The sequence below is a fragment of the Lithobates pipiens genome, unplaced genomic scaffold, assembly GCF_037356315.1.
Source record: "Lithobates pipiens isolate NorthernLeopardFrog02 unplaced genomic scaffold, aLitPip1_a1.2 Scaffold_13, whole genome shotgun sequence".
NCBI classification, from domain to species: domain Eukaryota; kingdom Metazoa; phylum Chordata; class Amphibia; order Anura; family Ranidae; genus Lithobates; species Lithobates pipiens.
Window position 1 is genome coordinate 266,398,017 of NW_027507718.1, and position 15,259 is coordinate 266,413,275.

Sequence of the window (15,259 nt, forward strand, 5' to 3'; positions counted from 1 at the left end):
GCCTGCAGGTTTTGTGCTAATATTGACTGGTATGTGGAAATGTTTATAATTCCCTCTACCTTGACTAAGGCCCCTGTTCCAGCTGAAGAAAAATAGCCCCAAAGCATGATGCTGCCACCACCATGCTTCACTGTGGATATGGTGTTCTTTTGGTGATGTGCTGTGTTTTTGCGCCAAACATATCTTTTGGAATTATGGCCAAAAAGTTCAACCTTGGTTTCATCAGACCATAAGACATTTTCCCACATGCTCCTGGGAGACTTCAGATGTCTTTTGCAAAATTTAGCCAAGCTTGGATGTTTTTCTTCATAAGAAAAGGCTTCAGTCTTGCCACTCTACCCAATAGCCCAGACATATGAAGAATACAGGAGATTGTTGTCACATGTACCACACAGCCAGTAGACAGAGATATTCCTGCAGCTCCTTTAATGTTGCTGTAAGCCTCTTGGCAGCCTCTCCATAGGCGAAGTTTAAAAATTCTACAGGTTGCATGTTTTGAGTTACAGAGGATTTCTAGGGCTAGAATTATTGCTATCGCTCTACCAATCGTGGCGATACCTCACATGTGCAACTAAGAAGATGTCAGGAAAGACCTACTAGAACAGCTGAACTTTTTGGGGAGTTAATTAGAGGCACTTTAAATGATGGCAGGTGTGTAAAAACTTCTATTTAAAATGAGTTTGAATGTGACTGCTTGATTCTGAACACAGCTACATCCCCATTTATAAGAGGGTGTGCACACTTATGCAACCACATTATTTTAGTTTTTTTCTTTTTACTCCCCCCTAAAAGATTTCAATTTGTTTTGCAACTGAATTGTACAGTTTATATGTCACATTAAAGGTGCAAAAAGTTCTGAAATGATTTATATTTGTCTCATTTTTTTACATTGCAGAAACCTGACATTTTAACAGGGGTGTGTAAACTTTTTATATCCACTGTGTGTGTGTGTGTGTGTGTGTGTGTGTGTGTGTGTGTGTGTGTGTGTGTATGTATGTATGTATATATATATATATATATATATATATATATATATATATATATATAATTTATTTTTTATTTTTTAAATACTACATATACAATAAATATCTAAAGCACTAGCAGATACCTATCGCAAATGTACAGTAAATATTTGTATAGCGGTAGACTAAGTATAATTGTGCAAAATACATAGTCTGTACTTTGCAGTTGATGCATGACTGAACAATGCATTTAACCTGCAGGTGAAATGAAAACCGGCAACCTGCAAAAAATATTTTTTTTAACCTTTAACCACTCTCTAGTAACATGTAGTATTCTAAATGTATGTTTCTGTGCAGAATTTTCCCATTTTACAATGGCAAATGATTTTATATTTCCATTATCGAAATGAGGGCTAAAATAGGAAGAAGATAATGTATGAATAATTAATTTCTAATGAACAAAATTAAATATTTAATTGAACCAATACAGAACTATAATGTTGCTGCACTGTGTGTTAACAATGCTCTTCGAAAATGTCTGCTACTGTGAAATGAGAAAAAGTAAATGACTGTATTTTGAATATTGTATTCCTAACCATGAAAACATTGATACTGTTAATTCACTCCGTCTTAAACCAAAATGTTACTTATCTGTTAAATATGCTACTTCTAAAATGTGTACTTTTTATCTTCCCAGTTGCTTAGCTGTTTTTTGGACTAAAATCTAAACTTACTTACACCAAGAGTTTAATCCTAAAAGGAATCTATCCATTTTGACAGTCATAGCTTTGACAGTTACACATTTCTGGAGAATTTTTTTGATTTTTTTTTTGGTTGTTATATTTGTCTTTTTGGGGAGACTTCTCTTCACTTCCTGTCTCAGAGGCACTACAGGAAGTCAGTGTAAATGTTTTCATAGCAAAAGTGTCATCTCATTTTCCAGTGACAACTGTAAAATTTTGATTTTTGTTTGCTTATCTTCAGTCACAAGGACAAATAAAGAAAGTTAATCTATCAAGCGAATACAATGGCAGCAATAAAAGCCTGACAGCGCTTCTAACACTATTCCACTACTGTTTATCCCAAATTAAAAGAAATGTTTTGACTATGGATACACTAAAAATAAGTCATACTTCTGTTTGAAACTTGTTAGGTCTTATCAGTGCAGGATATGAAACTTAAGGCGTTTATGAGTTACAGAAAAAAACATTCCTGTACATGATTGTGGTTTTGACTACTGCTCTATTTGCAAATTCATACCAGCTTTGTTTTATCTGATTTTCTGGCTATCAAGTGAAAGGACACAATCCCAGGGCATAGTTTGGCTTCAGTTTCTGGCTCTGATCCCTTACTATACTCCTTTTATGAAGGCTATATTATCCATTATGCATTATATGAAAACTGGTTTTGACAGTTCCTATTACAACACTAGCAGTTAAATGCTAGAATATAATTCACAATGCAATAAAATCTGCCACCGCTACAAGCTGGAGCATAAATACCCATCTAAGCGCCTCTTTAGAAAATCAAGCAGCTTTGAATTACTTATTGGAGAAACATAGCAGTAAGTGTCATGTAAGAGTTAATAAAAAACCTGGGAAAAATGTCATACATACTGATCTATATCGTATTCCCCTGGGCCAGGTCCATCATGCTTTTGAAATTCAGTACGTTTTCCTGAGTACTTTCCAAAGTGCACACCACGGTATTTCAGAGTTGCATATGGTTCATTCTAAAGCAAAAAAAAAAACAGAACCAAATGTGTCGTTAAGCTTTATGTAATGGAAGATATATGTCCTTGAATGTTGGATGTTTTGGACAGTTCATTGTTAACACAATCCATGCACAATTCTTCATAAATGGGTAATGGACACAACAAATACAATATGAAATAGTTTAGGTCAGAGTTACCTTTATCATAGTAACAAAGAGTCATGTTAGATGCAACATGAAAAGCAGAGTTTAAAATACACAAATTATGCCAGAACTACATGTGCATTGTTATAAAAACTGTAAAAATTTGATTTCTCAAGGAAAAAAGTTTTAGAAATATGAGTTTACAGCGCTAAAGAGAAACGGTAGTCCCAAATGGGTAATGGACACAACAAATACAATATGAAATAGTTTAGGTCAGAGTTACCTTTATCATAGTAACATAGAGTCATATTAGATGCAACATGAAAAGCAGAGTTTGAAATACACAAATTATGCCAGAACTACATGTGCATTGTTCTAAGAACTGTAAAAATGTGATTTCTCAAGGAAAAAAGAAATATGAGTTTACAGTGCTAAAGAGAAACGGTAGTTTTGAAGCTCACTAAAATGGACTTTTAACAGGATAGCTTTTAAATGCCACAAAATTACAGAAAAACATAATTAGCACCTTTGTGATCCAGTCTAAGCCTGGGTTCACCCTGAAGGCACGTTTGAAATTGTGCGAGTTCAGCTGAACTCACATGATTTCAAACCCACATTTCAGTCCGACTTCGGGAACGATTTCATGTGTATTGAATTCACCCCCACCACCAGTCACCAAATGTAGTGCAGGAACTACTTTTGTGAACCAGTGCGGAGCCGCAAAGTCGGTGCCATTGTTGGCAATAGGTGGTGATTTGACACGTCAAATCGCATGTCAAAATGGCCTGATGTGAATGGGGGCTTACTCAACTATCAAGTAATTTACCCTACTTTACTGTATTTAAGAAGCTGTCCATGGTGATGGATAGGTAGTACTCTTGTAAATTTTCTTGGCCATGTAGAATTAGCTCAGTCAAAAAGGACTCTCTTACCAAGAATAATCTTACCTCAGATAGCTCCAAATTATTGTGGATAGCAAAAAGCTTTAGAAATTCTAGTTGAAAGTGATCACATTTATAAGAACTACCCAAGTAAACTCTCTTAGACAAAAAAACTGAGTTCTAACCTTTCCATCTACTAAAAAGTATCTCAATTAGCTTCATTCTCAGCAGTTTATTTACAGCATGATAAAGCCTACTGGATCATTATGGAATCCCTTGCAACCCCTAACGTTCTACTCGACTTTTTGATGTTGCTTCCCTCTACACATAAACCCTCTCCCTCCATTCTATTGCACTTTAATTTTTATTTTTTATTTTTTTGCGTGAACTATCCCACACTCCCAAAACACACCTTTGGCTCCACTATTTGACAATTCCACATTCTCACCAGGCTCCAAACCAGATGTGTTTCAATGGTCGATAAAAAAATGGCTTTTTGTATAGGGCACTTTTTCTGACCAAAAGGCTTACTAACTACTGTATGAAACATTGCACAGAAAATCCTAAAATGTCCACAACAGAAATATTTAATTTGTACCAACTTCAATGTTTTCTTCAAAATCTTCACACACCTTTGGAAAGTAATATATACACATTTACTCTACATACGATAGAAAAAGTGGTGCCTACAAACCTCATATCAGAGGGGAGAAACCACAGTGATCTACTCACTTCTGTTAGAGCTAAACTTTCCTTTATGACAACTTGGGAGTCTGACATTGACAAATTGACTGATGTAGAAAAATGGCACAAAAAAATTTCTGCAATTTTCAAGGCATTATAAATGTCTCTCTTTGAAGCAAATTTTTTAAGGTCTTTCAAGATGCTAACTAGATCTGTCTCGCTTGTCAATAATGTTCCCTGATTCCTTTTCCCTACATTTTTAGAATGGTGGACATTAGGGCACTGTTTTTCATACATGATGGCAATGCCCCAAAATCAAAAACTTCTGAAATGGGTTCTATGTGCTTCTCAACATACCTATCCCTATTATCTCACAATGCTCTCAGGCATTAATCTTTTGATGTCCTTAGCTGACAAAATCTCAATAGCCAGATCTTGGAAAACTTGGAAAAGATAAGACCTCATGGATCAGACACATGAGAAATGGTGAGCGGGGCGAAATGCATCAGCATGCGTGTGTGATGGAGACATGTAGGCTGAGGCTGCTCCTTATCATTTATGTTCTGGAACACTCTCCTGCCCTCTCCATACCCTTCTTTCCTTTCGCCCAACCTTCATGAATCATAGTAAAGAGTTTACTCCAATAAACAAATGAGTTATTAAAGGGGTGGATACTACATATTCAAAATTAAAATAGCAATAATATTAGCTAACGACAATGTTATCACTATCTGGATTGGCATAAAAGAATACCCATACAAGGGTTAAAAAGAGATGAATGCTTTGCTAATGCATTTCAAGGGTTTTCCTCTTCACCAGAGCCTTGGTCTGTGTGTTATAATAGTAAGACAACTGGATGGGTGGTATAACTGTAGTTGAATGGTGTAACCATATAAGTGAAATATCTTTCACTTTTGGGATTTATCCTTCCACATTACAGTGTTCTCTGCACCACGGGGGGGATAAACTCAAATGCAGTTGTCTGTAGTTTGTTTTTATTGGTCAGGATTGGGAGCGTTAACGACTCTGAGTGCTGCACAGCTGCACAGCACCTAGACAGGTGAATTGCCACATTAGCCCAGCAAAGACTTGTACTTCCAGGCACGGATCCCTGGCTGAGACACCTGAACTAATTACAAGGTCTTCCTGACCAATAAAAACAAACTACAGACAACTGCATTTGAGTTTATCCCCCCAGTTGTCTCTCTTTTATAACACGCAAACCAAGGCTCTGATGAGGAAAAACCTCAAAACACGTTAGCCAAGTATTTATCTCATTTTAACCTTTGTATGGGTATTATTTGATGTCAATCCATCTAGTGACAACAGTGTCGTTAGCTAGTATTATTACCATTTTAATTTTGAATACGTAGTATCCACCCCTGTATTAACTAATTTGTTTATTGGAATAAACTCTTTACTATAATTCATGCATCAGACCACTCGCCTTCCTTTCTGTATTCTAAATAGCATTTTGGACTAGTCGGCCTAGACAGCGGGGTATGCATGATCACTTCACTACCAGGAAATACTACCTCTGGCCCTCCGTACTAGCGCAGGAGATTATCTTTTCTACTTATCCCCAACCTTTATACATTAATGTTAATTCCAAATACTTACCTATCTAAGTCTTGACCTACTTTATGAAAGATCTCAATGAAAAATTGTGCATTTTATTATAGTCATTAAGTAGGTTCAAAACAGCTCCTGTTGTAATTCTTATGATTTACTTTTTTTAAAAATTTATTGTAAAAACATTAATAAGAAATATTAAAAGAAAAAAACTATTTTGGCAGAACTGACTATAAGAAGCTGCCTGTGTTCAGGGCGAAAATAAGTGAGCTACTAACACAAAACCTGGTTTCCTGAGCATCGAAAAATTGTAATATGGTCTAATGATAGTCATTTCAAACTCTATTACCTATATCTAGACAGTTACGTTTGAGTCATTGAACATCTGCATGTCTACAGTTTGCACAGATGCCTCCAATGCTGACCTTAAGTCCGGGGAATATTATCAAATTCCTCAACATAATCTATACCAAATGGTTAACCTATTAAACAAAAATTATAGCCATACATATAGTGAAAAAGAGGAAGGAAAGCCTAGTGACAAGGATCAAGATGCACACTCCAAAATAATTCACTGCAAATTTTTGAGAGGTGCGTCTTGGCTCTGAGAGGGCTTTAGGACAGTGTAGACAGCGATGGGCCAATTTGATTAAGAGGTTTGGAGCTTTAGCTCTCTTTTCGGGCAAAGCAGCAATACACCATGCTAGAGTTGCACTAATACCGGTATCGGTGCCGATACCGAGCATTTGCATGAGTATTTGTACTGCAAATGCTCCAGTACTTTAAACTGATACCTTTGCAGTGCGATTTATGCCCAAACAAAATGAATAGGCTCAAACCGCACTGAAAATAATTGCATGTGTAGCGGATGACATTTGGGATCAAATGTCACACACTTGTAAATTTAGTTTTTGGCCTCAGAACATTAACAGTTCTTAGGGTTAATTGTGTAGGTGGGCCTTAACACCAGTCTAGCCAGGCTGTGTTTGGAAGTTCTGCCTGGTCATGTGGGTGGTGAGGTGCACATGACAGGCTAGAACCAGGTCTGGTTGAATGTTTGGGTATCAGCCTTCTCGGAGCCAATCAGTGGGAGTGCCGGGGCCCGCTGAGGAGTCTGGGAAGGGATACTGAAAGGGGGGTGGGTCACATTTTCTGGGTTCCGGAGTTTTTTGAGCGACCCGTGAGGTCGAGTGTAGTTCCAGGACCGGGGTAACCCCGTGAGGGGTCCCAGTGAAAGGGTGTTCGACACCCCACAACATGTTCCTGTCAGTGGCCCCTGATAGACCTGCTTGGTCTGGGGTAAGGATCCATCCATTCCCAAGTCTCAGGAACCTGCTGGCGCAGTAATTGAGGGAGGATTCAAAGTGTCCGGGTGTGCTCTCGGCTTGGAGGGACACCACAGCTCGTGGAAGTGACCGGGGGAGGACTCTTCGGAGGAGGGCCGGCAAGTGGCATCCTGAGAAGTGCCTGGTTACTGAGTTGAGAAGGAGATTGACAAATTCACACTTTTCCAGTACCATAAAGGAGATGGGAAACGTTCCAGGTACGGAGGAAAAAAGTTCCTGTTTACCTTTGGTTGTTTGTTCAAGTTTGAGTCAACGTGCTGACTGCCATGATCTCTGGCTAGAGATCTGTTCAGCCTTGAAGTACCCAGCTGAGAGTGGCTACTCTCAGGGTGGAAATAGAGACTTTGCTAGACCTGCAGTTCAAGGTGCCTGAGTTCTTCACCCGTGCCCTCTGTTCCCTAAGAGACTGTGTTAATTGAAAGTTCTACTGCAAAATAAAACCTTTTTGAAAGGACTTCATCTGTGTCAGTGTACAAGTCGTTGGGTATCAACCCTGGGAACCCCTAGAAGTGGAAGAGCAGGCCGAGAGAAGGTAACCGGTAAGCCCATTAAGTCAAGGCCGCCCTGCAACGGGTTATGGCTGCTACACATGCTATTTGAAGAGGAATGCGGCGCGATTCCTGTCCATATCGCATGTAGTTTCCCACACCGCTCCTGTGTGAACCCAGGCTTGAATACTGTGTTTTACCGCGATTTGAACAGCAGTCACACCGCATTCCTGTTCAAATCACATGTTCATTTTGTATAGGTTCAAATCGCACGCAAATGTATTGTTGAGTGGTTGACCAAAAGTATCTGTACTCGTACTCGCCACCAAAAAAAAATGGGATCGGTGCAAGGAGGAAAAAAAAACACACCTTGCTCAGCATGGCCCTCACCCTCTACTGCTGGATTTCAGACATAGCAAATATTTTATGGGTAAAAAAAAAGCAAAACTGCAAACTAAGGGTTAACAATTGGTTATGTAGTTCACTGTTAGTTTGCATGTTATTTAGTTACTTGGCACCTCTGTAGGCAGAGGAGCAGGGGTTAATTTTCTTTGAGGGGCTGTGCCGTGCTTCATAGGCTGTGGCTCTGTTACCTCCCCCTGTCTTCTGGAACTCTCTGGATGTTTCCAGAAGATAGTAGGTGGTGGGACAGAGGCTGGAGTCTAAATAATCATGGAGCTTCTACCAATCCCTTGCGAGGCGGGTCTAAAAAGTCGGAAAACAGCCCATACATATTCAGAAGTCTGGTAGTCAGACCAGAGTCTGGAGTTCAGCCACCTGGAGGTGACTCCTGTGCTGGGGGAAGAGAGAGAGATTAGGGAGGAGGGTTCCAGGAACTCACCAGCTTAAAGTGGACCTTCAGTCATTTTTTCAACTTTCCATCTATTAAATCTTCTGCCCTTGTTGTTTTAACTTTGGATAGTAAAATATTTTTTCTTCTGCCAGTAAATACCTTATACAGCCCACTTCCTGTTATTGTCTGGTAAAAAGCCTAGGCTTTTATCTCTCTCTCACTCTCGTGAGAGTTTGCCAGGAAGGGAATGAGGATGAGTCATAAGAGGGCCAATGAGAGCTGCAGAGCTGGAGGTGTTCAAATCCAGGAAGGGAAAAGGCAGCAGCTTCAGCTGCCCACAGTTAAAATGGATGCAACCAGACTCAGTGGAGGGAGATTTCTGCAGCATATTTGGCAAGTACAGAATCAGAGTATATATAAAATAATATAATAATATGCAAAGTGGTTGGAGGGAAGCTTCAGAATGGCAAAGATGTTTTTATTACAAATTATGTGAGCAGACTGCAGTTCCTCTGTAAGTCTTAGCCCTTGTACACACGATCGGAGATTCTGACGGAATGTGTCCGATCAGAGCGTTTTGTCCGATATTCTGACTTTGTGTGGTCTGCATCGGACTGTTTCCGTTGGAATATGCGTCGGACCAAATTTTCCAACTTGCCGGAAATATTTTCCGACAAAATGCTCCGATCGAACATACTCCGATCACGTGTAGAGAATTCCGATCAAAGTGCCACGCATGCTCAGATCAAATTCCTACATCAAAGCTATTGGCTACTAGCCTGAACGTAGTCCCGTCGTAACAAAATAACGTCATCACGTTCTGAACGATCGGATTTTCCGACAACTTCGTCCGACCGTGTGTATACAACAGTTTCGGACAAAATCCGTCGGACAAAATCAGTCGGACAAAATCCGACGGACATAATCTGACAGATTTGGTTGTCGGAATCTCCGACCGTGTGTACAAGGGCTTAGATGTCTGGGACCAAGTGTAGCTCAAGTGCAGTAAAAGACAGCCAGGACCATGCTACATCTCTAACCTGGGGACTAGACCATCCAGGTGCCATGCAATACAGCCAGGTGATGTGTCTTAAACACAACTCTTTGGAACTTTTATTCCATATTGCTGCTGCACTATCACTCACACTGTTGTGCAGCACAGTTCAAAGTTTGGATTAGACCAGCCAGAGACAGAGCAGGTCCTCAACTGTTTGTTTAAAGTTCTTCAGTTTTCTTTCATTCTGGGTGTAACAGAAGGTCCCACACTCCGCTTGAGTGCTTCCATCAGCACACTGTTTCCTGGACCTTCAGATATCAGATTTTACAGCCGAGTATTGTAAGAACCAGACAAGACTAGCTCAGTTACAAAGCTGGACATGAACTGTTTATTGAAACACATGTATCTACTCAGGGACAATGCCCCCTCCCTTGGATTCAGGGCAGGGCAAACTGTCCAATCAGCAATAAGGAACAGAAATACAAATATCCATCCTATAATACATTTCTCACAAGGCAGACACAAACAACAGAACAATGAAATAGAGCCACACCCCAAACGACCCCAGCAAAGAGTCTAACAGCATGAGACAACACACAATATATACATATATATACAACAGTGTGACTGTACAGCGAGTCCAACTAGCACAGATCAGATTGGGGGTCTCGGTTACCCTGTGTCCCTAGGGACTTACACATAAGAGGGGTAGGTGGAGCTGGACAAGGAGTTTCCAGAGCTTTCCAAGGTAAGCTGGGTTCAACAAGCCCCCCACCCAAAGTGACTCCCATTACACTGGGTATCTCATGCACTCCCAATCCCTATCCAAGTTCACTGTTCCTAAATATACCAAAAACCAAAACCCCTAGAGCAGTGATGGCAAACCTATGGCACGCATGCCACAGCTGGCACATAGTGGGCACGCAGAATCTGTGGGCACACAAAGGCTCCTCACACTTCACTAGGAGGACAAAGCGCCCAGTGTCCCCGCACTGTACCTGCACCACCTACCCCATTCCGATCACACATAGCACTTTGACTCAGCGGACAACTCTTTGAAGAAAGGGATACGAGATTGACTCACAGACTGGCAAGAAGGTTGGCCAATCACCTCCCTTGGCCGGGGGAATGAACAGCCAATTGACTGGCGCAGGAGGAGAAGTGGGTGTTTGTTTGCCTGGGTATAGCCTGTGTGCAGCCACTTTGTTCCATTTGTGAGAAAGCCTAGAGATGTGGCCAGAGTGACCACTGATGAGCCGCGCCACGTGATCATGTTCTGTGCTATGGTGATAGCAGGAGAGGTGTGTATGGGCAGAGGGAGCGAGACGGGCTGCATGAGTGTCACTGCACCACTGCTGTACCACAGGAGAGGGGGGACCAAATGTGTGATGGAGAGGAAAGTGTGCCATGAGCTGCACGGAGGGGTGTAATGCATGGTGAGGAGGTGTGCTATGAGTTACATGGCAATGTAGTAGTTCACTGATGTGATGTGGCTGGACAGCAGAGAGGTGTGAGCTGAAGGCCAATACATAATATGTGCTAGAAGTTTACAGTGTGATGGAGAAGTGCAATGTGCTGCATGGCGGTGGATGTTGGCACTTTGAAATAAATAAGTTGGTTGTATGTTACAGTTTGGGCACTCGGGCTCAAAAAGTTTTGCCATCACTGCCCTAGAGTGTTAATGGAGCCACCTGGAAGAGTGTGAATACACATTTTGCTTGGCTGTGGGTGCTTTGAGGGAGAAATAGGCCCAAAACACGCAGCTCTTTCGGGGGAATAGTGCTACAGTTTATTTAAACAAAATTATAATTTTTTATATAAATGCTGGCTTCCTTCATGCAGGGACGGCTATCAGTTTGACAGCTGGTTCATGCAGATAGGGTCTCAGTACAGTGAAATTTACTCTTGGGACCTCTGTGAATATTTAAAAACTGCTACTGTCCTGGGTAAGACGGAACAGTTGTAAGGTCTGAAATACTAGTTACCTAAATTATTATTATCGTACAGGTTCCTGGATTATTATTCCTTTGTACCTACAAGGTATGTGTTGTCAATTTTTTGTAACGCAAAAACTGTAGATACATCTTTATGGTAAAGACCAAGAGCACATCAACAATTTTTACCAGAAACTTCAGAATATAAGAACTAATAAAATGCCGAAGCAATCACTTGTAGCATATAAAGACACGTGCTGAGGGGGCTGCTGGGCTAGTCTGGCATGCTAATGGCAGGAAGTCTGAGCTGTATGAGTTTTATGTACTAAATGCTGTTATTATAGGGATGCATGTGAAATCCTATGAGTAATAAAAGTCATTAAGATTACAGCACGGAAACGAAAAGCATGGCAGGTACACATAACTGGAAACTTAAAAGCATATAATATACTGTACATTATTAATAGTATTTTTTTTTTAACCACTTTCAGACAGGACCATTTTGAAGGCTTAAGACCAGAGCACTTTTTGAGATTCGCCACTGCGTCGCTTTAACTGACTATTGCACGGTTGTACGATGTGGCTCCCAGACAAAATTGACATTCTTTTTTTCCCACAAATAGAGCTTTCTTTTGGTGGTATTCAATCACCTCTGTGGTTTTTATTTTTTGCGCTATAAACAAAAATAGAGCGACAATTTTGAAAAAAACGCATTCTTTTTTACTTTTTGCTATAATTAATATCCCCCAAAAATATATAAAAAAACATTTTTTTTATCTCAGTTTAGGCCGATACTATTCTACATATTTTTGGTAAAAAAATTGCAATAAGCAATTATTGATTGGTTTGCGCAAAGTTTATAACGTTTACAAAATAGGGGATAGTTTTATGGCATTTTTATTAATATTTTTTTTTTTACTAGTAATGGCGGCGATCAGCGACTTTTATTGTGACTGCGACATTATGGCGGACACATCGGCCATTTCTGACACATTTTTGGGACCATTGTCATTTATACAGCAATCAGTGCTATATAAATGCACTGATTCCTGTAAATTACACTGGCAGTGAAGGGGTTAACCAGGGGGTGGCAGTGTAGGGGTTAAGTGTGTCCTAGGGGCGTGTTACTAACTGTGGGGGGCTGGGCTGTGTGTTAGTGAACACTGATCTCTGCTCCAATCACAGAAAGCAGAGATCAGTGTCACTTGTTGCTAGGCAGAACAGGGAGATGCTGTTTACATTGGCATCTCCCCGTTCAGCCTCCCCGTGAGACGATCGCGGGTATCCCGGCGGCGATCGAGTCCGTGGGACCCATGACCGGACTCACAGAGGCCCTGCGATGGCAGCGCAGCAATTACAAATGGACGTACCTGTACACCAGTTTGCCTGCCTGTGTCATTCTGCCGACGTACATCGTCAAAAGACGGTCAGGAAGTGGTTAAGGAACACTAATAATGATTTTACATTAACAATTATAAAATTGAATGCATATCATTTGTAATTTTTTTTTTTAGATATGTATGGTGTGCTCAAACACATGCATGTGCATGTGTATATATATTGACAGCAGTGGTGGCTCATGCATTGTGGGCGCACAGGCGCCACCCACCCTATCTCCTCCGCCACCCTCCCTATTCATGTGCCCAGCCCCTTTCAGGACGCCGAACACATGAATTACTATGGCGGGGATAGGCGGGGGTGTGTATTTTGAAGCAAGTGGTTAGAGCCAGAGGCTCTAATAGGCTTCAAAATAGGGTGGGATCGGGGCGCAGAGCACTGCGTCCCGATCCCACCCTGTTGTGTGGTGATAGCAAATTAATTTTCACTATTTTCACATTAACGTTCCTCCCCACCAATCAGGAGGCAGGTCCTATCTTATTGGCTGCCCAGCGTTTTGGAGATTAGAGAGGAGACATGGGAGGAGCGGACACTGGAGCCACTGCCTGCAAGAGAGGATGACAGGAGACCACAGCCCCAGCCTCAGCCCAGGATCAGGTAGATGCCATACTGGTGGCTGCCGATGGGTGGGGGGGGCTTTCTCTGTCCTGCGCCACAGACCGTGTGCAGGGGGGTGTCAGCTGCCACTGGTTGATTCTTTAATTATGGGCAGACTGCACCTTGTAGGCAAACAACAAAAAAGCATGGAGGCTGCATATGATATGCACAATGGCTGCATATGATGGGCACAGAAGCTGTATATGTTTGGAACAGAGGCTGCATATGATGGGCACAATTGCTGCATATGATGAGCACAGAGGCTACATATGATGGACACAGAAGCTGCAAATGGTAGGCACAGAGGCTGCATATGATGGGCACAGAGGCTACATATGGTGGGCACAGAGGCTGCATATTATGGGCACAGAGGCTAAATATGATGGGTGCACAGACTGCATATGATGGGCACAGAAGCTGCATATGGTGTGCACAGAGGTTGCATATGATGGGCACAGTGGCTGCATATTATGGGCACAAAGGCTGCATATGGAGGGCACAGAGGATGCATGTGATGGGCACAGAAGCTGCATATGGAGGGCACAGAGGCTGCATATGATGGGCACAGAAGCTACATATGATGCGCACAGTGGCTGCATACGATGGGCACAGAGGCTGCATATGATGGGCACAGTGGCTGCATATGATGGGCACAGTGGCTGTATTTTATGGGCACAGTGGCTGCAATTGATTGCACAGTGAGGCTGCAATTAATGTTTTTTTTCCTGCTTTTTTTAGAATTTTTCAGTTTGTTTGCACCCCCCAAAAAATGTTGTGCACCAGCCGCCACTGACTGACAGTGTCAGTAGAGGAATGGACAGTGTCAGTAGTTTTTTATTTACAGTTGTTTAGCAGCTCCGCTAGGGGGCTTTGGTGAATCATCAGGGGTCCAAACGGGGTATCTGCACCACACGGGGTGATTAGGTGATACCTGGCACACCCTGTGCACAGCCTATGTGCATAATATATCACCATGATAGATGTAAATATATAAATGTGAGCCTTGCTATTTGTTTTGGACATGCATCCGGGGGGGGTGGTAAAAGCAAATGGTTGAGCAATGGTTTTAGTGATCCCGGCCACCCACCTGAACAAAGACATGCAGCTGCGCAGAGTTGTACACATGCCATGGGCGTGAGAGTTTGTTTAATGGCTGTGGCAAAATTTAAACCTCTAGTCATGTTTGGTAAGCAGTACCGCCACCGAATGCAACACATTTTATGGGGCTGCAGCACACCTGTCCTGCAACTAAGTGCATTGCACACAGTGGTTTGACCTTTTGTTAGTTAAAACAGCACCAGCTGCCTGTCAATTACCCTCTGAAAAACGTTCTACCTCGGATCGCTTTTTGGAGGGGCTGTAAAGGCTGCCGCACATCTGAATGAGGCCTAAGGCTGGGTTCACACTGCAGCACGGGGTGGCTCACATCAGGGGGTCCGGTGCGTCCCTGTTGACCGTTTAAGGTCATATTTCAGTTTGAATTAGAACCTGAAACGGACCAGAAGATGCACATGACTTGTGTGCAATTCGCACCAGAGCCGCTCAGGAGATGTGTGAACTGGCTCCATAGACAGCCGGTCACAATATCCTGACATGCAAATTGGATGTGGGAAAACGTACATTCAATGCACAATAGTGTGAACCTGACTATAGACTTTAATGATTTATACATATAGTCACAGCCTAATGCAGCGTACACACGACCGGACTTTCCGGCAGACTAGTTCCGATGGGATCAGTCCGGCGGACA

General features: G+C 41.9%; 1 protein-coding gene across 1 annotated transcript in view; it reads right to left on the bottom strand.

Annotated features, from left to right (window-relative positions):
- The window catches only part of STPG2 (sperm tail PG-rich repeat containing 2), a 980,631-nt gene that overhangs the window by 817,777 nt on the left and 147,595 nt on the right, over positions 1–15,259 (bottom strand). The window contains exon 6 of the mRNA XM_077476582.1: positions 2,579–2,694. Within this exon, the coding sequence (XP_077332708.1) occupies positions 2,579–2,694 (116 nt within the window). The remainder of the gene's footprint in view (positions 1–2,578; positions 2,695–15,259) is intronic.